This window comes from Lygodium microphyllum, chromosome 15, assembly GCF_053477565.2.
Source record: "Lygodium microphyllum isolate KBCC chromosome 15, Lygodium_microphyllum_v1.1.10, whole genome shotgun sequence".
Lineage (NCBI taxonomy): Eukaryota > Viridiplantae > Streptophyta > Polypodiopsida > Schizaeales > Lygodiaceae > Lygodium > Lygodium microphyllum.
The window spans coordinates 7,812,007-7,836,957 of record NC_141149.1 but is presented as its reverse complement, the minus strand read 5'-3'; the positions used below and the strand labels follow the sequence as shown (position 1 = coordinate 7,836,957).

General features: G+C 42.8%; 1 protein-coding gene across 5 annotated transcripts in view; it reads left to right on the top strand.

The window, feature by feature from the left end:
* The window catches only part of GALAK (galacturonic acid kinase), a 139,323-nt gene that overhangs the window by 24,774 nt on the left and 89,598 nt on the right, over positions 1-24,951 (top strand). For all 5 annotated transcript variants that reach the window (XM_087693854.1, XM_087693853.1, XM_087693852.1 and 2 more), the window contains 2 exons: positions 16,254-16,325; positions 16,461-16,504. In XM_087693854.1, coding sequence (XP_087549980.1) covers positions 16,254-16,325; positions 16,461-16,504 — 116 coding nt within the window. The remainder of the gene's footprint in view (positions 1-16,253; positions 16,326-16,460; positions 16,505-24,951) is intronic.

Below are 24,951 nucleotides of genomic sequence, written 5' to 3'. Positions count from 1 at the left end.
ATTTTATAGGATGTCAGATATGTACCTGGCATAAAGAAAATTCTATTGTCAGTTGGGTAGCTTGATGCAAGCAAGTATTTTACTAGCTTTGGTGGTGGATCTTGAAAGGTCCACAAGGGCTCTATGGTGATTGTTGAAGGAAGCAAAAGGAGTCTTCGTATTATTTGCATTGTAATGCGTTGCCTGGCAAGTTCTTGGCTGTGGGGGCTGAAGTTCATTCACAGATGGAACTTTGGTACAAAAGACTTGGCCATATGAGCCAGGAAGGCCTTTAGGTTCTCTCCTCTTTAGGGAGATTTGATGTAAAAGGCTTTGGTCTCGAATTTTGTAATGATTGCATATATGGAAAACATGTGAAGTCTCCTTATTACTCTGGTGTCGTTAAGAAGTCCAATGCTCTTGATTTAGTACACTTTGATGTGTGCACTATGCCTGTTAATTCATATGGGGGTGCACGATACTTTGTTACTTTTATTGATGATTTTAGTAGAAAGTTATGGGTGTATGTGTTAAAGAGCAAAAAGGAAGTGTTAGATGCTTTTAAAAGGTTTCATACTTTTGTTACCACACAGAAAGAGCTTAAGTTTAAAAAGTTTTGTGAGATGCATGGCACTAAGAGAGAGTTGACAGCCTCTTATAATCTTGCATTGAATGGTGTGGCTGAAAGATATAATCGCACACTTTGTGAGAGAATCAGATGCATGCTGTCCACAACTAATCTCCCACAGCATTTTTGGGGAGAGGCTCTTAAAACTGCAGTTCATGTATGCAATCACTCTCCTAATTGTGCATTGGGAAATGGCATTCCTAATGAAGAGGTTTGGTTTGGTAAACCTGCTTCATATGACTATTTGTGTGTCTTTGGTTGTGATGCCTTTGTGCATTATCCTATAGATCAAAGGACTAAACTAGACATGAAATCCATCAAGGACATCTTCATGGGATATGGAGATGAGGGAGAAATGGGTTATAGAGTTTGGCTCCCTCAGGGCAAGAAGATAGTATGTAGCCGAGACGTAGTATTTAATGTTAGTAGATATGTAAGTTCATGTGTGTCTCCATCCTTTAGGGATGGGCATTATTTAGATTATTTCAGGCATTTTTAATAGTCTTCATTTTGGTCATATTTAGCATTTATTGCTGGCCGGCGAGCATTAAATGCTGGCTGACCTGATCATATTGAGAACATATCTTTGCCCTATTTTTTCAGCCTCCTCCTCCTCAGTCACTAGGTCACCATCACACTTGTGGATCTTCTATTGGAGAGAGGAGCCGGTCCTGGTGCCCACACAGCCAGTGACTCACTGTTGTCTGCGACTGTCTCGTGTTGGATATATGGATTCCATTTCCCGAGCATACATTGGAGTTCTCATCTATATTGTGTTCTTTAGTATTCCTTTCTCTTTTGTCTCGTGTTCAACAGTTTATTTCAGTACATGTTTATGCTTCTGTTATTGCATCCACTTCTAATATGGTATCATATTTTAGGTTCTATGCTCTTGCTGTGTTTTCGTTGCTGGTTTCAAAATTGTTTTGACCATTGCTGATCAAGCGATTGCTGCTCTAATCAAGGCAACGTGTTTTCCTGTAGTCAATGCTAGGTTTGTTGATGTTAGCATCCGTACAGCTTGCGTTACCCCCTCTCTTGCTTGCATTTTTGATCCAACATGTGCTTTGGTGTTTCTACATCTCCTCTTGTCTGGACGATTGCATTATCAGGTCATTTTTGCTATTTCTGGCAAATTTTGGCTGATTTTTTGACTTTTTGCAACATATTTCTTTTTGTTTTGGTTAGATTTTGGTGAATACTGCATGTGAACTCTCATTTTTTGTAGTCAGTGCTTGTGGTTTGGTTGTATTTTCTCCTCTCCATATACCTTATTTTCTCTCCTTATCTTCTCATCCTTTATAGATGGCTCCTGCATGCCCATCCACTGATGATAAGTTACATGGACCTGATTATCTCACATAGAGTGCTATGATGAAAGCTTGGTTTATGCAGAAGCGATTATGGTACTAATATGTGGAGCTATTCCTCATCCTCATTGTCCTACTTCGACATCGAAGATTTTGATGAAGACAACCATGAGGAAGTGGTGCTTACATGGGATTTGGACGATGCGCATGCCTATTCGGCCTTGCTTTGGTGTATTTCCAAAGCAGTCCTACTAGCATTTATCTCTTGTAGGACATCTTTTGAAGTATGGACGAAGTTGCAGCTGATGTATGTGGCACCTTTCCTTGTGAGGGCAGTCACTCTTTATGGACAACTCCAACAAATTATGTTTGAGGCCAAACATACTGTCTAGCATTTTCTACTTCATGTGACCCAAATCCAAGACTAGCTTCGGCAAATGCAGTTTGTTCTTCTAGAGGCTCACCTTATTGGACTCGTCCTCTCCGTGGTGAATGCTTTGAGGGCGTAGACATCATCCACTCCTATCAATTTTACACACATAACCTCGATGCTACTTGAGGATGAGGTGTCTTTGTGGTTATAGGGGTGGCTTTCGTCATCTTATGGAGGTTCCAGTGAGACTTTTGTAGCTTTAGTGAGGGGTTCGACGAAGAAGACCCAGTGTTACCGTTGTGGGAAGAAAGTTCATTTACTAAAGGACTACAAAGAGTTAGCGATTTCTAGGAAGTAGGAGAAGAAGACGAAGCAGGATGCGGACTCCTCCGAGAAGTCATTATCAACCTCAGACTCTTAACTCCGATCCTCTGGTCAAAGAGAGGGCCAAGGCATGGGAAGGATCCGCTTCTTCAGCTCGCAGGAAGGGATTGATGGCCCCTTCCTTTGCTACTTCCTAGTGGTGGTGATGATGGCATCTCTCATAACTCTCTAGTGCCAAAGAGGGAGTGTGAGAGGGTGGACAAATGGGGCAGCCGTGTCTCATCTATACATCTATATAGATGTAGAGGATGGGGCAGCCGCATCTCATCTATACATCTATACAGATGTACAAGATCTAGAGAGGGACTTCCCTGCATCGATTGAAGTCTGGTAGGTTCAAATCCTAGAGCTAGGCTTAACATCCAGGTTCATGATGGGCTATTTGACAGAGAATGGGATTGGTTCCTAGTCATGAGCTCACATGAGGGGACACTTTGGTGGTCTGCTGACCGAAGGCGAGGAATCCATGGTCATGTATGCCACAAAAGCATTTTTGACAGGATGTTCATGTATGCTACTGAGAGACATTGGGACAAACATAGAGATTTGCTATGATCTTCTCTATTTTCAGGTGCTTGTACGATCGACATCGACATCAGGTTTTCTCCGAGGCGCCTTGGTGGCTTGCGCACCCACTACTTGGGTATCCATGGTTCTACTTGGTGGTTCTATGTGTATGGTTTATGATTCATTATCATTGTACCATTGTATTGTATCAGATCACCCATGATCTGAGAGAGGGTGTTAGCAGATATGTTAGCTCATGTGTGAGTTTGTGCATGCTTTAGGGCTGGGCATTATTTAGATTATTTTAAGCATTTTTTATGGTCTTCATTTTGGTCATATTTAGCATTCATTGCTGGCTGACCTGATCATATCGAGCACATATTTTTGTCCTATTTATTCAACCTTCTCCTCCTCAGTCACTGGGTCACCATCACACTTGTGGATCTTCTGCTAGAGAGAGCAGCCGGTCTTGGTGCCCACACAGCCAGTGACTCATTGTTGTATGCGACTATCTATGTTGGACATATGGATTTCATTTCCCGAGCATACATTTGAGTCCTTATCTGTATTGTGATCTTCAGCATTCCTTTCTCTTTTGTCTTGTGTTCAATAGTTTATTTCAGCACATGTTTATGCTTCTGTTATTGCATCTACTTTTGACATTTAATGATGCAGAGTTGCTGAAACATACTACACAAGATGACCTTGACAAAAAGAGGGTCAAATTTCAGCACGAACAGCCAGCCATTCAGCAGCCACCAGCTGAAAATTCTGTTCTTTTTGATGCTGAAAACGGGCAGCAACCCATTGTGCTACAGCCAAAAGATAATGGACAGCAAATAGATGCACAAGATGGAATAGGACAGCAAGAAGAACATGCTGAAAACAGGTTACGGTAGCAAGGAAATGTTGAAACTCAGCCACTTGGTGTGCACATACTTGAGGATGTAGGCCCATTGCTTGACAATACAGATCATTGGGTAAGAAGGTCTACACGTGTCAGAAGGTAGCCACAGAGGTTTTAGCCATCTTCAGATTGCATTTTGTTGACTGATGAGGGTGAGCTTCTGACATTTAGAGAGGAATAGTCATGTGAAAACAAGAGAAAGAGGGAGCTTGCTATGCAAGAAGAGATGAAGTCTCTGTATGCAAATAACACATGGGAGCTTGTACCTTTGCTGAAGGATAGGAAAGCCATCCCTAATAAATGGGTTTACAAAGTGAAATGTATTGATGGGAAGCCCAAGTACAAGGGACGTTTGGTTGCTAAGGGCTATATACAAAAGGAAGGCATAGACTTCCAAGAGGTTTTTTTACGAGCGGTGAAGATGACTATGCTCTGTGTTTTGTTTGCTCTCATTGCATCCTTGGATTTAGAGTTGGATCAAATGGATATGAATATTGCTTTTCTTCATAGTGACCTGGATGAAGAGCTGTATATGAAACAACCAGAAGGTTTTGCTATTCCAAGGAAAGAGCATTTGGTTTGTAAGCTGAAACACAGCTTATATGGGCTGAAACAAGCCCCTAGTCAATGTACAAAAAGTTTGTTGATGTTTTGATCGTTTAAGTAATAGTTTTCTCTTTTAAAAAAAAAAAAACCAGATGTCATCGCTCGATTGCTTGCATTTGCTGATTCTTGAGGTATTTTTGGCCTGATTTACACACTTTAGAGAATGTTTGCATGTATTGGCTGTCATCCCTCTATTTACTACACTCACTTTACATCAAGCTCCTGTCTCTTTGCTTGAACTAGTATCTCTTTCTTGAACCATTGAACTTGTGGCTTTGCACTTAGTATAAGTGCCCTAGGTATTCTCTCTAAAACCCTTATCTTCTATTATCATCCCACCTAAAGATGCATTGAGCCGAATTCCTTTTTCCTAACCTAGAAGCATTGGATCAATGTAACCAGCCTTCCTCCTCGGATAGGGTGGTAAATAACCTGATTAAGCATTATTTACAGCAATTGACAAATTCATAAAACTGAAATGCACACTTTACTATATAATCTTGAACATTGGACATCCTGTTGGCTCCAAAAATGGTACTCCTTTCAATATTTATTTAACTTAACTGAAGAAGAAGTTGATGTACAATGGGATTATCCCAATCCCTTTCGGTACTCCAACACCCCTTGCTGTCGAAAATGACCAGTAAGTCTTCAATTTGATTTGCCCCTTGATTCGGGTACTCAATTGGTCTTCATCCTCTTTGATGGAGATGGAAAATGTTCCAACTCCCCTTGCTGTCCAAAATGACCAACAAGTCTTCAATCTGATTTGCCCCTTGATTCGGGCAGTCAATTAGCCTTCACCTGCTTTGATGGAGATGGAAAATATCCCAAATTCAATGATTTGTTGGTCCCTCCACTTGAATAGGCTAAAAATAGCTTCAGCCCTCTTGAATCCAAGTCTTGGAGCTTCCAATTTTTGGCATGCTTCTCGAGGCTGTTGCTAAACTCTAATTTCTGCTTGCAGATTAGGATTTACAACAGAGAAATGTGAAATTTCTTAGCCTTTGGTGATTTCAAAGCTGTAATCTTTGGAGCAAGGCTACAGAAAGGCTAGAAGATGAGAGAGAATGCTGAGGGGAGAGAAAATTCAGACTTTCTTCACGAAGAATTGAAGAAAATCAGTCATTTATTGCTTCTGCCTTGTCTCAACAACTTGTAGATACAAAGAACTGAAGAAAATCAGTCATTTACTATTGCTACCCTGTCTCAACAGCCTGCCTGTAGATGCTGTCACCTGGTGTTGATTGGTCTTCTCCTACCTTTGGTTGCCTCAGAAGGTCCTCCAATGACTGCAAATCAAACCAGCAGCATCTTCTCCATCTCTCTTGCAGAGGTTGAATACACTAAAATGACTCTCTGCAACTTCTAAATACGTTTTTCAGTCTTACATGGACATTTTTAACAAGTGGTAGTCTTTCCAAATGGTTTTTCCAGCATTATCCATAATTAGATATTAATTTTCAATCTTTAAATACTGAAAATTAATCTAATAATTATTTTGGTACCCTAAAAAATAATTTGATTGGCCAATAATTAAATTGGCTAGGCAACTTCCATTCCTAAGTGTCTCTGTATCATCTTTGACCATCAGATTGGCTAGGTTTCATTAAACGCCGCTTCTCTAGTGTCACCAACTAATACTTATGGCCAAATGAATAACCTAGGCCAACAACTGGCACCAGATACCACCGAGTACTTGTATGGCATAACTTATAGCAACTTTTGCCTTTGACATCCCGTGATTTCCTTGGGTCTTGGGCTTGTAAATTTACTCTAAACCCAGTTACACCTCACATATGCAACATTTACTTAATCATTCGATTAAAAATTAATCCACATGTTAAGTGAGGTTTCAAAAATACATGTCCTTATGATAGCCCTCCCCCTTAAAATCCTTGCAATTGTCCTCGATTGCACTGCCAAATGCATCAAAAGCAAAATAGTGGATTGGAATTTCCACAAGGCATCATAGCTAACATAACATTGCGCATTGTTGCTCAACAATTCCATAAGCCCAGTAGATATTGAAAATTACCAACCAATCATAACATAATATAAGACTCATAAATAATCTCAAAAACATTGCCAGATTATCATGTGACATGTTTATTTCTCATGAGCTCAACTCATCTGGTAAAACCAAACTATAGCATAGTATAACCATACATAAACCATGGCTAAAACATCAATGGCATCATAACATGTGCTATTGTCAATGGAACGAGATGTAAACCATTGATTGAGCATAATTTGATCATAAATTGATCACTTGCTGATTTGAGAACTGATCACAAATTGCTGCAAATGTGACCTCAAACTGATTACAAACTCATTGCAAAAATTGACTAGCAATCAATGCAAAAACTGATGTAAAACTAATCCCAAAGGTGACCATAAATGGTTCTCAAGTTAATCAAAAGCTGAGCTGAAATTGATCAGAATTTGTCTCAAAATTGAGGCAAAATTCATGCTAAATTGATCATAAGTTGATGCAAAAGTATAGTTTCAGTGCCTGGGTGAAACTCATACTCATCTGCATGCATCTCACAGTGACTGATACACTAAGTAGTGACCTCATGGCAAATATACTGTCAGTGTAGTACCTTGGATGCATGTTGAATATATTCGAGATCCACTACATACAAGAGGTGTTGATAACTAAAGGAGTGGAAGTGCTACCTTCCCCTTGAGCATTAGGAAATACTCCGGACCCTTGCTCTACTGAACCTGATGGAGCCCGAACTCAAGTCAACAGTTCTAACTGAAAGGCATCTAGGTAAAGGTGCCACAAATGAGGATGGTCTGCCAAGTCATCCTCTTCCATCCATTTGGCATCCATTGGTGAATAATTTTGAAATTTTACCAAGTGTCTTCTAGAAACTTTACCTTTGACTTTTTTTTTTCTTATGTGCCAAAATCTGTTAGCGATTCAGAGTCTGGTCTGGACTGGTTGGACTGACCAGCCGGACTGCCACGTGGCAATCCGACTGTACTGCACGAGTCGACTGCATTTAATGCAGCCGACCTGCCTATTTCTGGCGCATTCTGGCTGGCTATTTATAGCCGATCTTCTGCAGTCTTCCAGCCACTTGTGATCGTAGGTTTCAGGCTGGAGATTCGTGCAGATAACATCTCTGTTTGCAGATTTCAGGTTGGAGATCGTGCAGACTGCAGCGGACTTTGAGGTGAACAGCAGGTTGCATCGTCGAGGTGGAGACACGCAGTCCCGCGCACTGCGCCTGTGTGCATATCTGCATATCTTTGTATACAACACACTTTATACAGCAGATCTTCATCTTCCACTGTCTCTTTCTCTCTCTCTTCTCTCTGCATTCTCTCTCTCTCTCAGTCTTGGTCCCACGCTTCCGCATCGTTGCACTCTGACATGGTACCAGAGCAGTGAAGAAGGGCTGACTGAGTGAAGAATCAACCTGAAGAGGAGATTCCATCGCGACACAAGGCTGCGTTTCCAGCGTTCGAGGGCGAGCGGGAGGGCTATGCATCGGAACAAGGTTGAAGCGAGCGTGGACGCGCGGGAAAGGAGTCCAGTTGGTGGATTTGTTGCTGTTTATTGCTGTTTGAAGAGGAGTAAGGCTGAGTTTTCAGTCTTCAAGTGCAGGTTTTGCTTTTTCATCGCCTCCGGCGGGTGAAGAAGGTTCGGGACGCGGAAGAAAGAGCCCTAGTAGGCTGCGTTTTCACAGTCAGAGGGGGTTGCTTTTGCGTTTGTGAAGACATTACAGGTGAAGATGTCTAGAGAGATTGACTTGGAGTTTCAGACGATCATGGACCGGAAGGTGCCTGTCTTACCGGCTCTTCCTGCAGATCAAAAGCTCGATGGCAACAATTACCGCATCTGGCGCGTGATGATGTTGGCCATCCTTGAGTCTTACGATTTGGCGGAGCTTGTATAGAAGGAGATCGACCGGCCCTCGGTGAGAGATGAGTCCAAACTCTCTTCCGATGCTCGTGCGGAGTTGGCCAAGGCACAGTCTCACTGGGACAAACTGAATGCCCGGATTTGTTCTTTTCTTTTTCTGTCTTGTACTACAATCGTGATAGCCCATATCGAGCACTTGACGGTGGCTCGGGAGATATGGCTAGAGCTTGATCAGATGTATAATCGGATGACCCTTATGAAGCGGGTTTCTTTAGAGGTGCAAATGCGGACCTTGTCCGTGAACAAGTCTTCTTCGTTGAGGGAGCACATCAACAAGCTTAGACAGCTTCAGACGCAGGTTCAGAATGCGGGGAAGCCGATTTCCTCCGAAGACATGGCGATCACACTCTTGTCCTAGTTGCCGCCATGATTCGGTGCTTTCTACTCCGCCCTTATTGCTTCGGGGCGAGAGTCTACCCTTCGGTGGGAAGAGCTGGTTCTTATGGTCTTGGACCAAGAGGAACAACTGAAGGGACATCATGCTTTCAAGTTGGAAGCCTTGACAGGTCAAGCCTCTCAAAAGAAGGGGAAGGACCAAAAGAAGGAGGAGGACAACAAGTCAAAGAAGGACAAGGACAAAGAATCCACATGCCATATTTGTGGAAAGACCGGCCATTGGAAGAAGGATTGCCCTGACAAAGACAAGAAGGACACCAACAAGAAGGACACGAAGGATTTTGGAGCGGTGGCTGCACCCTCATCAGCTGCATTTCTTCATCTAGCTATCATTGAGGACTCTACACCGAATGCTTCTGATACTGCGATGACAGCTCCCTAGGCTCGAGAGTGGATCGTTGACAGTGGTGCCTCCCGGCACATGACTCCTTCATCAGTTGGTGTTGCCTAGTTGCGACCTTCGCGTGGGCAGATTCTCATTGGAGATAGCTCTTCGGTGTCTATTGCAGGACGGGGTGAGATGCAGCTTATTCCAGATGGACGTGGTGATACCCATACCTCAGAGGTCTTGCATGTGCCAGGTTTAGGGTATCATCTACTTTCGGTTCATAAGATTTGTTCACTTGGACTTTTGGTGGAGTTAGACAATGATTCGGTGCGAGTCCTTGATCGTGGGTCAAGGAAGGTTCTCTCATCAAGATATGAGGAGAAGGACATCTACAAATTGACGTCTTCTACCGCCTCCCTACTCTTCTTCTTACCTCTCAGACACAGTCAGAGCTATGGCATGCTCGGTTTGGTCACCTCAACTATGATTATCTTCGGAGGGCGTCACGTGGACAGCTTATTCGAGGGTTGCCGGATATAGTGGTGAGCCAACAGCCATGCGTCTCCTGCATTCGTGGGAAACAGCATAGGGATGCGATTCCCAACAAAGCTTCGCGGCGGTCTACTTTCTCGATGGAGCTTGTATCTACGGATCTCTGTGGCCCTATGAGGAACGAGTCCTTGCGAGGAAGCTCGTACTTCATGTTGATCGTAGATGACTACAGCAGGATGACTTGGGCCTATTTCTTGGTGTTGAAGTTAGAAGCTTTCTCCCACTTCAAGGATTGGCTTCTCTTTGAGGAGAACCGATCAGGCCGGTGATTGAAGACCTTGCGATCCAACAAGGGTGGTGAATTTGTTTCTAATGAGTTTGCTCATTTCTGTGCAGATAAAGGTATTCACCAGGAGTTTGCTAATACCAACACTCCTCAAGAAAATGGCATTCTTGAACGGAAGAACCGAAGTGTGATCGAGATGGCACGCACCATGATGGAGCACCGACAGACACCTTAGTTTTTGTCGGCCGAGGCTGTGGCTACTGCAGTTCACATCCTTAACCGATCCCCCACTTCGGCCGTCGATGGGATGACACCTTTTGAGGCTTACTTTGGGACTAAGCCCGATGTTTCTTATTTTAGGGTTTTTGGGTGTGATGCCTATATTCACATTTCCAAGACTCATCGTGATAAATTTGAAGCAGCTTCCTGAAGACAGGTGTTTGTTGGTTACAGCTCTCAGTCCTAAGGTTATCGTTTGTATGATCCCGTCAAGCGGGATGTGTACACCAGTCGAGATGTGCGGTTCGTGGAGGTTCTGGCCATAGCAGCGGGTCAGGAGCATCCCATTCTTGGAGATCCAGGGGAGAGTTGGGCTCCCGAGATAGTTCCTTTGGAGCCCGCGCCTTTTGATTCCGATTCTGTTTCCGATACAGAGTCTACTGTTCCACCGGTCACCCCCGAGGAGTTACCACCAGTGGATATCCCAGAGTCTTCAGCTGATGGAGAGAGACGAGGAGAGGTCCGGCCTCCTCCTCGTTGGGCCCGTGACACACTCCGAGATTCAGAGATCGAGGGGGTCCCTGAGGAGTGGGGACCGCAGGATGGTCCACGGCGGTCACGGAGGCACCAGGCACATTCTACGGAGCTTGTTTGCTCTACCTATTCTTTGATGACCCGTGTTATGCAGGATCAAGAGCCCACCTCCGTGAAGGAGGCTTTACAGTCCGCACCATGGAAGAAAGCTATGGAAGCCGAGTTGGAGGCTATTGAGAGGAATAGCACTTGGTATCTCGTACCTTGCCCCCCGAATAAGAAGGTGATTGGCGTCAAATGGGTCTTCAAGACCAAGTACCTTAGCGATGGTTTTTTGGACAAGCACAAGGCTCGCCTTGTTGCTAAAGGTTTTGCACAGCACCCAGGGATTGATTGCCATGATACTTTTGCCCCCACTGCTCGTATGGCGACTATTCGAGCTGTTCTTACCTTGACTGGCTATAGGAGATGGCCATAGGGGATTTTGGTTTCTTTTGCGATGGAGGATTGTCGGACCATTTCTACTCCTATGGATCCGAACTGGAAGGCCACTTCACATTCAGATTCTCCCATGGCGGATGCTTCCCGCTATCGTCAGTTGATTGGATCATTGATTTGGCTCCTCAACACTCGTGTTGATCTTTTTGCTGTTGGGCTCTTGGTGGGGTTCATGAGTGAACCTCAGACGGTGCATTGACAGGCTGCCCAGAGGATACTTCGGTATTTGAGGGGGACATTTGATTTAGGGATTCATTATCCAACAAGCACAGGTGGTTCAGATCTTGTACTTGCAGGTTGGAGCGACTCGGATTGGGCTGGTGATGTGGACCACAGGCGGTCTACTTCAGGTTACTGTTTTACCTTGGGTGCAGGTGTTATCTCATGGAGTAGCAAGAAGCAGCCCACGGTAGCCCTTTCGTCTATTGAGGCGGAGTATCGGGCCGCGTCTTCCACCACATGTGAGGCTGTGTGGCTTCGGAGATTGTTGGAGGAGCTTGGCTGCCCCCAGACTCGTCCTACTTTGCTGCAATGCGACAATGAGAGTTGCATTGCCTTGGCACGGAATCCTGTTTTCCATGCCCGGACGAAGCACATAGAGATCCAGTACCACTTCATCAGAGAGAAGCTTCTGGATGAGACCATCACTGTTGAGTACTGCAAGACGGAGGACAATCTTGCAGATTTGTTTACGAAGGCGCTTCCCTAGGCTCTACTTCGGAGACATGCCAGATCCCTCAGGCTTTTGCCCCGCCCAGGCTTTGAGAGGGGGTGTTAGCGATTCAGAGTCTGGTCTGGACTGGTCGGACTGACCAGTCGGACTGCCACGTGGTAGTCCGACTGTATTGCACCAGTTGGCTGCATTTAATGCAGCCGACCTGCCTATTTCTGGCGCATTCTGGCTGGCTATTTATAGCCGATCTTCTGCAGTCTTCTAGCCACTTCTGATCGCAGATTTCAGGTTGGAGATTCGTGCAGATTACATCTCTGTTTGTAGATTTCAGGTTGGAGATCATGCAAACTGCAGCGGACTTTGAGGTGAACAACAGGTTGCATCGTCGAGGTGGAGACACGCAGTCCTGCGCACTGCGCCCGTGTACATATCTGCATATCTTTGTATACAACACACTTTATACAGCAGATCTTCATCTTCCATTGTCTCTTTCTCTTTCTCTCTTCTCTCTGCGTTCTCTCTCTCTCTTAGTCTTGGTCCCACACTTCCGCATCGCTGCACTCTGACAAAATCGCCTCGGGTACCAAAATCTCATCCAACTCAACCTCAAGCTGAATTTTAGTAGACACATGCTTTGGTACATCACCATGAAAAGGCCTCAACAAACTGACATGAAAAGCATTGTGTATCCGCCAATGTGGAGGTAATTTCAGCCGATATGCCACATCGTTGATCTTCTGCAATACCTAGAAGGGCCCATAGTATCTCATACTCAACTTCGGATACAATCTTTCTCTTCTTTTCATCTTTTTCAACCTTGCCTTTTCAAAACACAGCAATACATAATCACCCTCTGCAAATTGCAAAGCACGTCTGTGGCGATTAGCTGCCCTCTTTTGCTTTTCTTGCGATCTCTGAAGTCCATATTTTATCTTTGCATAGGCTACATCCAAGTTTCCCACATAATGATCAACTTCGAAGATCTTATCCTTAGTTTGCAGAATAGGTGGTACCTTCTTGCCATCCTTAACCACCTCAAATGGAGCTTTGTCCGCAGAACTATGCACTGCGTTGTTGTAAGGAAACTCAACCAAGGGCAAATACTGCTCCCACTGTGTCTTATGGTTTGAAACATAGCACCTAAAAAAATCTAATATTGGAATTTGCTTCCTCAGATTGATCATCTGTCTGCAGATAGAAAAATGATGAGAATTTCGGCATGGTACCCATATTCTCAAACAACCCCTTCCAAAATAAATTGGTAATCCGGGGGTCTCGATCACTAATGATCGACTCTGGCATACCATGATACTTAAAGATGCGCTGCAAAAACAATCATGCCATATGATCAACCTTTATTTTTTTCCTCCCCGGAATGAAATGGGCTTGTTTGCTAAACTTGCAAATGATAGTCCATATTCTATCATTCTCTGTAGGTGTCTTAGGAAACTCAAAAATAAAGTCCATTGCAATGCTATGCCAAGGCCTATTTGGAATAGGCGAGGCCTGCAACAAACCCGGCATCTTTTGCCTATCATGCTTTACCTTCTGGCATACGATGCATGTCTTAACAAATTGTTCTACATCATGCCTCAAAGCTGGCCAATAAAAGAATGCTCTATTGCCTTGACCGTGGCATCAATACCTCTGTGTCTTGCATATGGAGGAGCATGACTTTCAGTGATAACTCTAGGCCTTAATTGCTTTGTGACACACAATCATCCATGCATCATCAGAAATCCATCTCTTAGCACAAAGTGTTCATGCCTTTGGCCATTGCAAAGTTGATCATAAACATTAGCAAACCAACAACATATTGCTCTTTCATGGCATCCAACTCAGTGTGATAAACCATGTTGATGGCTGAAATTTGTGGCTTACGTGACAGTGCATCAACCACAACATTCTTTAGCATCCAGCTTATTCCAAGCTGTCATGATGTCCACCTCAAAGGTACTTGTCAACCAATTCGATACAAACATTTTCTTGAATTGTACCCACGTCAACAATGCTCTACCTTGCATCAAAAGAGTGGACCACCACTGTAATGCATCCATAATTAAATGTTATCAGTCTTTAAATACTAAAAATTAATCTGATAATTATTTCGATGCCCTAAAAAATAATTTGACTGGCCAATAATTAAATTGGCTAGGCAACTCCCATTCGTGAGTGTCTTTGTGTCATCTTTGACCATAAGATTGGCATTAGGTTCCATTAAACACCATTTCTCTAGTGCCATCAACTGACACTAATGGCCAAATGAATGACCTAGGCCAATAATTGGCACCGAATACCACCAAGTACTTGTGCGGTGTAACTTATAGCATCTTTTGCCTTTGACATGCTGTGATTTCCACGGGTTCTAAGGTCGTAAATTTACTCTAACCCTAGTTACACCTCACATGTGTAACATTTACTTAACCATGTAATTAAAAATTAATCCACATGTTAAGTGAGGTTTCAAAAATACATGTACTTATGACAATCAACCTCTTTCTTATCATCCCATTATGTTTTCTTCAAGAAATATCCTCCTCTTAAAGCCAAGATATCCCTCTTGCTTTGATAGAATCTTGTAGACTCATGAAGAGAAAGATCGTGCTTTAGACTTGAGCCAATCCCAAAGGGCGGCTCGATTCATCGTAGAACCAATGTGGGGATCCTCCACTAGATGTGGGACTGGGGTAGTCATAGACTCCCACAAGTTGAAGGTGTCGAGGAGATACTCCACTCTGCAAGACCAAACGGAGTAGTTTGCACCATCAAGTTGATCTTCTTTGGGGAGACAAGAACACCTGGGCACTTGAATAGAGGGAGCCATCATAGCCATATGAGGGTTTGTAGTATGGGCCTTGTGAGAAAGATGTAGACAAGTAGGGCGTGGGACATAGTGACATGGGATGGGTTTTGGGAATGGGGGAAGGCGCTAGAATTGCCACTTCGTGTCACTATCAGAGGGGGCTCTAACAAGGGGACAGGATTGGGATGCTTTGAGGATAGGTTGTAACTGGGAAGCTAGAAAATGGTCATTCTATTTCACTATGGCAGGGGAGAAGGGGGCTCCAATCTTCTCTATCTATTAAAGTGAGACTGAGGCTTTGAATATCAAGCTTTGCATCACTCTTGGCAATGGTTGATTGATGTAACCGCCTATCGATGGAAGACTAAATGGTTTCTGCATCAGAGTCATCAAAAGCAAACCAGTGATAATCTGTAACTCTTCAAGACTTGCAAATAGACAAAAAATTCCTGCACTTTGGAGTTTGGCTGGCTGAACATAGGGAAAATCAGCTACATCTTGGAAAAGGAAATTGTAGTTTCCCCACACACTTTGTAGAAGGCCCGAATAAAACAAAGAATCTCTGTTCTTCATGACAGATTTGCTCCAAACAGCAAGCTGACTGTGGTCTTCTCTTCATAGAACCTCCAAGTCCTCACTTTGGCAATGATACCATGTGATAGTGCACAACGGAAAAGGAAACTTGAACATGGAGAGAGAAGGGAAGATAGCCTGATCTACTTGGTAGAACTAGGATCTCCCTAAAGGGTAATCATTAAGCTTGAATAATGGTTCCTTGCAAACCCGACAAACAAATGACTCTTTTCTGGACTATTGTAAATTCAAAGTATCTATAGGCTTTCAAATCATGATTATTAGAACTTTCCGTGTTCTATACACCATTTAGAGGTCAGCTTCTATCTGGAAATTGTAAAAAGAGTACATAAAGGTTGCTTAGAGTGACTGTTCACTTTGGTTGGTATTTTCCAGTAGTGTCTTTATCCTTTGACTTGTTTGGGGTTGAAGATGTTTCTATGGAGAACAGCAAAAAGAGCCTGTTTTTGCCTTGAAGAGAAAGTTAAAGTACTAGGGAATAGCCATAAAAGACTAGGAGACAGCCATTGACTGTGATTAGGCAGTCAAAATAAAATTAGGTGCTGTGAGATCATAATATATTATCCTAGTTGACTCTTTGTAACTGTTGGCTTGACTATAGTCCAGTAGCTAGACCATGTGTATTACCTGTACTGGAAGAAGCTGAAATGATGGTATTACAAATATATGTAAGTCAAGGCATTACCGAGAGCCATCCTGGAGCTGTGCATGTCCATTTGACACTTTCTTCTAATATGCTTAATAAGAGATTCTCTAGGCCTGCTCACTGATTCCTAGTGCATTTTTGTGATCATAGGGAGGATCAGTGACAGCAATGGCTCTTGACAAAGGTGTCCTTCTTGGATTTGTGTCGAGTGATGGAGATGAGGTAGCCACTATAGCATCAACTCAACTTATTAAGTAGAAGGGATACAACATATTTCTAATAGTTCATTTTATAGATTTTCTGAATCTGCTAAGCTAAAGTTCTGCAAGCCTAATTTTGGTGTTTTTGAAAGCACAGATGCTTGTACGGTCTCAGCAGTTTCCAGGAGAAGTGCACTTTAGGTAAAAGCTGAATTTTGTCTTATATAAAATAGCAGGGTTGTCTCTGTATGTAGTTTGGACTGATCTGTACGGTACATATTCGTAGTACAAAAAAATAGGCATTTTTTGGCCACTCCTTCAAGCCTATATAACTTTCTTTTTTTTCTTTCTCCTTTCTTTTTTTTTCCTTCTTTCTTTCTTATTTCTCTCTCCCCCAAGCCTCTCTCTCTCTCTCTCAAGGCTTCCCACTTCCTCTTTTTCTCTCAAGCTTCTCATCTCTCTCTCTCTCTAGCCTCTCCCTCTCTCTTAACCTCCTCTCTCTTAAGCCCACACTTCTCTTATTTGTATGATCATTCATGTATTGGTATCCACTCCCATTAATGTAGTTGTAGGTTGTAGGTAGCAATAGTGCATGTTGTAGATGCAGCATCGGGTTTTGGCATGTTACCCTTAAGTATTCATCTTATATACTCTAATAGCATTGCTAGTTAGACATGAAACATCTATTCTATTATCTTTAGTCCAAAATAATCAAGTTATTTTTTTTCATACTAATATCGTACCGTACCTGATAAAAACTTAAGGTACCATTTAGTATCGTATTTTATCGTACCGTGCCGTACCTTTCATACCTGACAACTATGTAAAATAGTCTGCTCGATCAAGTTAAAAGTAAAGGTGGTTGATTATTTTCAGTGTGTTGTGGTTTTATCCATGAAAAATTCTAGTAATGTGGTCAGTCCTTGTTTGATGACGGTCAATCTTGAGTTCTTTGTTTGTTGAGTACTTAGATCAGATGTCATTAATGATAAAGACCTAGTTTGTGACGCGTGGCAACTCTTTAATATCATCTCTTGTACCTTTGTTAACAGTCTTTGAGATCGGAGGTTGTTAGATTTATAATTTTGTAGCCTTTTAGACAACTAGGTTGCGCTAGCAATGGTACATATTTTGCACTTACAACCTTTTTTAGTCTCTTTTTTGTAGTTTCCGTTTGCATTTAGTCCCTTTGTCTTATCATCTGTTTTCATACAAATGGTACTGGCAGACAGGACCACATGGAAGAGACTTCAGATAACTGATGTTTTTCACTTTGGTTTATTGCATGGTTATTCATATTACTGTTGGGGCTTCATAAGGGCTTTAACCAAGATAGGTTTTCTACACCTTAGACTAGCTTTCTGAGTTTTTTAATTATCGCTTGTGGTTTTGTGAGCTGCTAGCTGACATTGCTTCTTGAAATCACTCCTTAATGATAAGATCATATTCATCGTAGTTTGAGGGGGTTTACATGCAAATAGATCCTTTTGTGACTTTGTGTGTGACTTCCTCTATCTAGTCTTATTGGCTGGTTTTGGAAGACATTGATTTAGCTATATCATTGTCTCCATAAAATTTGATGTATGCCTCCCGTATGGGTTGCAAAGAAAAATACCCTAACACAGAAACATAAATAGAAACCGTATGACAAAGCACAGACTGATAAAAAGAACACAGTTAGGGTTAGGGTTAGAGTAATTCAGAGACAATGAACAGAGTGAATAAATGAAATGATATGACTACTAATAATATGATGCTCATGCAGCAAACACACTATGCAGTGAATGAATACTGAACCTCGAACTCCTGTATCTCTAGGATCAGGGCAGGGGTAATGAGCTGGAGAGTATGTCGTACTCCGAACGGATCCTGAATCGCAGCAAGGCAGCCTCCGGGTGTCGAACACCAGCGAACGCATCAATGAGAAGTTGGATCTGATGCAGACAATAGTGAGGAAAGAGAAAGACAAAAAACGGAGCCTGTAGGAGAGAGAAAGACTAAAAATGCAAGTAGGATAGCTTGCAGGAGAGAGAAAGACTAAAAACGGAGCCTGCAGGAGAAAGACTGAAAACGCAGGCAGGTTAGCCTGCAGGAGAGAGAAAGACTGAAAACGCAGGTAGGACAGCCTGTAGGAGAGAGAAAGACTGCAGCGATTGTAGACAGGAGAGAGAAAACTGTCAGGGCGGTAGCTAGAGTCGGCAAACGCAGCAGTTTGCTGGCATGGCAGGCTGTACGACAGCAATGCAGATGAATAGTAGTCAGTCGCCAAGCAGAAACAACAGCAATCAGCATGTGGAGGGCTGGAAACAGACGCCAGACTGTAGGGAACAGTGATGGACAGCAAGGGGTGAGATGTTCTCCGTGACTGGGATGTGGGCAGCAAGCTGGTAACACCGAAACCTGCAGAAACGAGATTGTAAAAGAGTGGAGGGTTGGCTCCCAATTTATAGAAAATTAGGGTTCTAGATCCTCTCCTACTTAACTTTCTCGATCCGCTCCCCGTTTTAGGGTTTTGGCTAAAATAAGCCTAAAACAAGCATGTTTTGGGGCTGTTTAAGTGGCTAAGTGTATTTCTTAGCACAACATGGGTGTCATAAAGGCAATGCCAGATCATTTCATTTCACATGTTCACTCCATTCAGCACTTCTAGGGGTTGGTACTGCATCTTTTATTAAAAGCATAACTAAACTTGGTGATAATGGAGCTTTGTGTTCTGGGACACGAGGATGGCAGTTCTGTGAGACTGTGCAAATGAGCAGAAGCAAGAAAACATAGAGCATAAACACCAACTCAATGAACAGTGAGAAGAACACAAGAACTCTGAGTGAATGATGGATGGGCAATGGAATACATAAAGAGAAGCACCAGATGTATAGTACAATACCACAACGGTACTAACATTTGTGATGACCAGCATAGTGAGTCTGCCAGAAATCTGTAACATCATAGTATGTACAACAATGACAAAGAATGCACCATGGGTACTCCAGCACCATGCTCGGTGCTGGACGTGCCTAGGAGAAAGCACTTAAGTTGATGATGAGCATACTGAAACCATCATCACAGAAAGTGGAAATAGCCGAATCTTATTGCCTGTCATGAACAACTCCATGGAGAGCATGCTGTGACCATGGATTCCCTGCCTGCACCCATCCCATTGAAGGGGTCCCCTTGTTAGCAGCATACATTTCATGGGATTTAGGCACTCTAATTAGGCTTCTAGTTTAGTTCTTTATGGCCACCTAGGCGGCTCATTTTGGGTGCCGACCTGTTGTCTTGGGTCTTGTCCTATGTTCTATATATATGCTTCTTTCCCCTGTCGGCTGCATGATTGCATTATCATGAATCCTTGGAGAGAGGGAGACTAGAGGCACTACTGGTCATTCTGCTTTCACCCTGGTGGTATTGTACTATACACGTCATTCTTTTCTTTATGGATTCCATTACCCATTCATTCTGCATTCTTATGTTCATCTCCTTGTCAGTATTTAGGCTTTGTTCTTTTCACACTTCCGTTCATGTGTGCATCCTCACATGGTATCATACACCTACGATCTACGATTCCAGTGCCTTCTTTGCTGTGTATAGAGTGTTTTCAGTTCTGCAAATCCTGTGTTCTCAGCTGTCACACCCTCCATTTTTCCTCAGCCCTTCATCTTGTACGGGTGGCCTGTCTACCAGCTGGTCAAGCTGTTTCCTAAGCTAGGTGATCTGATTTCCCCACTCTTGAAACCTGGAACTCTGTGTTGGCTGCTACTACTGTCATGGAGGCTGGTACTGCTTTCATCAAGACTAATCCTACTATTTCCTGCTGTCCTAGCACTCTTGGATCTTGCAATTCTAGTTGGACTTCTCCTGATTGCTGGTAAACCTGTGTTTTTGCTGATCTTCTCTTCTTCACACTTGTGTTTTGCTTTTTGAGCTTGAGAGAGGGTCTTGTGTATTGATTGTTCTGCCTCTAGCACTAGGCTCACTTCACTGATGGTCATTCCCTGTTCTTTGTTGAATTCTTGTGTGTGTTTGAGTTGTTGAGCTCTTGATTTCTTGGGCTATCTGATCACAAGTACTCTGGCTATCTCTTCCGGATTATCTCCGTTCGCTCCTATGGCACCTCCAGGGACTAACACTGATTATTAGATTAAAGGGCCTGTCTGCTCTACTTGGAGTACTGTTATTACGAAGGCATGGTTGGTACAGAAGCGATTGTGGTGCATGGTCTTGGTATTTCCCATAATGCTGAATCCAATCTTTGTGATTTTCTTGCATAACTTTATTTGAATTCTTTGCTTGACCTTTAGCCTGGGGGAGGTAACGGGTAGACTTCGTATGAAGATCATGTGTTTTTTAGTCAGCATGGCAATGACTTTGTTCAAAAGATATTTTCCCCTAATCACTTCCCAAACCTAGTGATTATGTTGGAATAAAGAAATTTAGCCACACTTCCCACATGTTATCCTAGGGTTTGTGCCTCTACCGACTTGGTACAATCATCAGTACACACCAAAATATATATTTTCTTCATATGTTGTATCGAGGGTTTAATCGACCCTACAAAATCAATAACCCACTTAACAAGCAGGGCGTAGAAAGTGATGTGCATCTATGACACCAGTACCACTCTTATAAGTAGGGCTTGCAGCTTTGGGTGCAGTGCTTTTGTGACTCTTGCTGTTGTGGATGTTCGTGATGATTTTCTCATTGATTGGAGGTGGTAATGGGTTATGTGCACTTACTATGTGCATGTACTATATAGGCTTGTTTTGGGAAGGATGCATGTGTCTAGAGGTTGGTTCCGGCTTTGTGGAAGTTTGATTTGTTGAAATCAGTCATAGGTTTGATTTAGCCCCTTTGAGTTGAAAGGATTCCAATGAGGAACTATGAAATATTTTTTGACCCATGATGTTTGGAGCTTTTTCTAGCTTCAATGCTCCTCCTTTCGTGTTGAGCAGTATGTCAAGTGAGGTTTCATAAAAAACTCACAACATTCAAATGTTGCATTAGTGTCTCTGTGCATAGAAATGGAGGTGTTCTAAGTGCATAAACCCTCTAATATGCATGGTCCTTGTTCAACTTGTCCAATAGCTGCCTATGGTGTTTTGGTGATTTGATGCGTCTAGGAAACATAAAAGTTGTTTGTTTAGTGCAATAAGGAATTCTCAAAAACACTGGGGCATCAAATGATTGTGTAAAGATTCAGAGCAGCTAGCCTAGGAGTCTAGAAAGGGGAGCCAATGCAACTTTTGGGTTTTCTAATTAATAGCGAATCTTTTAGGGCAGTCAGATATGATCCATCTGATCTGTCCAGTCCATGGCCTTAGTTTAGTATAGTACTGAGCCCACACAAAAGAATGTTGAATAAAATCTAGTGTTTCATACAGTCATTAAAAAATAAATAGAATATTTAAGGGTTAGTCTAGTAAAATTATACTTGATATGAGAGTGGCTACTCCTGATGTAAAGAAATGCCCTGATATAGAAACTCAAATACAATCATGTGACAAAGCACAAACTGATAATAGAACACAGCTAGGATTAGGATAACTCAGAGACAATAAACACAGTGAATAATTTAATGAATGAATTTGACTAGAATACAATGCTCAATGCAACAAACATACTATGTAGTGATGAATATTCACCCCATGCCCCAATGATTGGGGTAGAGGGTATGAGTCAAAGAGTGTGTTATACTTGACGGATCCAGAAACATAGCAAAGCACCCTCCAAAAGTGCTTGGCAACAACAAATGCAGCTCAAGTGTGACTGGATCAGTGAGAGACTAGTGTCTGGCAGCAGCAAATGCAAGTCAAGTGTGGTTGAATCAGTCAAACGGGCTGAATTAGGTTTGAAGAACCGGCTGATTGACCACCTTGGTTAAAATATCTGCAAAATTGTCACATGATGGCACAAACTCCAAGTGAATAGTGCCTAGCTCAACTTGCTCTCTAGTGACGTGGAAGTGTACTCCAATGTGCATTGTCCACATGGTGATGATGGGGTTACTATTAGCCTACTTGGGTTTGTTAGTTTGTCATCTCCTGGTTGTGAGCTCCTATCAGAGTCTAATGAAGACATTGGAGCTCTGATGGTTTAGTGTGCTTTTCCCATGCTTTTCTTAGGTTTTTGAGTCATTTTGCTGCTCTGTCACATGGCGACTGCTACAGACTGCCACATTAGCATCCATACAGCCACCTTAGTGTTTGTGCAGTATTTCTGTGTAGTCTAACTGCATTTACTGTAGTCGGTTGGGATATACTAGCAAGTTGGCCATATTTTTGGCTCCAAATGCAGGTCAACCGAATTTGGGGCTTTTCAGCTATTTATAGCTGCTCCCCCACACTTGGCAGATCATTCTCCTCTGCAGGCTGCAAGAGCACACTTTGTCTATGCCATCCTCCTTTGTCTATGGTGTTGCCATCATCATTCTCAACCTGATCCAGTGCCCTTAGTGATGCCTTGGGTTGGTTGCAAGGACTGATCCACATTGTTGTATTCAGCATTCATCTTCAGTCAATGTAGATTACTTTCTTTCTTCTCCTGATCTCTCTCTCTTCCTTTCTCTTTGTGTTTGTGTTCTTATTCCATTGTGCACTCTCACATAGCATTAGTGCCAAAAGAGGGGACACAGAGGTGACTGGAGCCAAATCCTAGTCACACTCTTGACACACCTATGTGAGAACTCATCAATCAGATCATAAACTGCACTAAGTCCTCACGAGCAGCCGAAGGCTCTACAACCTCACGAGGTGATAAGTCCTCCTGGAGACCACTACACTGTGTGAAGGTTTCTCCCACCCATTTTTAGATCTAGTGGCTATCACGGCCCCATAATGCCTTGCAAGATAGTTGAACTTTTGCTTCTCAATTTAAGATGAGTGCACTTTTGTGTTTTCTTAGTATTCTTCTTACCTAATATTGACCTGTTCACTATGATCAATCCCTTAATGGTGATTCTAGCTTTTTGCTCTATGCTCAAGTGATGGTATTTTATTGAGACCTAAAATGAATCCAATAGTGGCTCTCTCAATCTCAAGCTCATTCTTGAGCCTCACAACCCAATCCTCCATAGCCCTTAGCCAGCCTCCTTGTATCCCACCCTCTTCTACTCAAGTTTGAGAAGATACCTTTGGGTTCTCTTCGGTTTCTGCAACTTTGAGCCCCAGGTACCTTCTTCGACATGACCGGAGATACTTCATCATTAGATACCTCGGAGTTCGTGATCAAGGAGTTGGAGTCCCTGTCTCTCTTAGAGGGGGCTACAAAGGGGGATACTTTTCCTTTGCTCTCGGAGGGGGCATCTCCTTTTTCTTTGGCCTTAGAGAGGGCTCCAATAGTTTTACCTTCACTAAAATCCACCATCTAGAGGATCTATCTTCGATTGGGGCCCTTGGATTTTTAGCAGTGATGACTAGGCCTTTGTATTCCTTCTAGTATGGTGTGGACGAGACTCGAGAGTCTTCATGTCTATATATACAACACCTCCTATTTATTCTTTATCACTTCACTCCATAGTCCCCCTCACTTCTTTTGTGAGAACATCTCTCTCTCTCTCTCCTCTCCTTTGACTATTCTTGTTGCCAGGTGCCATTCTCCTTCCTCCATAGAGCTACGTTTATGGTGGCAAGCTTTACCTTCTTTGCTGATATCATCATCCACACATAGGCGACAACTTCTAGAGCCCTTTCCCCTTTGTGTTTGGTGTGCACCTCTACTGGCATCAACATCCACCTACCTGGCATTAGATCTTCTCTTTTAGGTGTCAGATCTTCTCTTGCGTATGGTTGCCCTAGAGGTCCTCTTTTCACGTGGCATCCACATCATCATATGGTATCAACTTTCCAAGCTCAAACATTTTCGTTTTGGTTCTTGGCCACTCCCCTTCATCTGGTGTCACACTTCCTGCTAGTGCTTCCATCATTAGAGATTGTCTACATTTGTGTTTTCAGTTTTTGGTTCTTTCACCTTCGATGTTACTCCCGCAATTGGCATCAGTCTTTAGGCCTTGGTTTGTAGACTCAAAGGCTTCTCACCCTTTGACAACAATGTCTCTACTCTAGGCATCACCAATCATCATCCTTGTGTTGCAGATTCAGAGGCTCCTCTTTGCCTGCAATCTCCCTACTCTGTGCAAGACCTCATCATCCCTGCATTTGCAGACTTAAGAGGCTTCTTCGGCAGTCTCCCTACTCTAGGGCATCCTTTGTGCTATGGCATTCTTCTATCAAATTCACTTTATTATTTCATTCATTCATGTGAGTTTCTCTTCTCAAGGTTTGTTGTATACACTCTGTGTTTCTCCATGCAAACCCTACTGTCTCTCTAGTTGCTCAGTCATTTCTTAACATCCACCTACATCTTTGACCCTTATTAAATGCTAAGTGGTGTAAAAGCTGTTCACACCTAAACACACACTCTTATACACAATAATGTTTGTTCATACAAAGGGATAAATAAATCCAACATTTGCTGCTTTCTACCACATGTCGACTGCTACAAGCTGCTACGTCAACATCCATAGAGCCACATCAGCATTTGTGCAGTATTTCTTTGCAATCGCTTGGCATTTATTGATAGGTTGGCTATATTTTTGGCCCTAGATGAAGGTTGGCCAGATTTGGGACCTTTCAACTATTTATAACTGCGCCAAT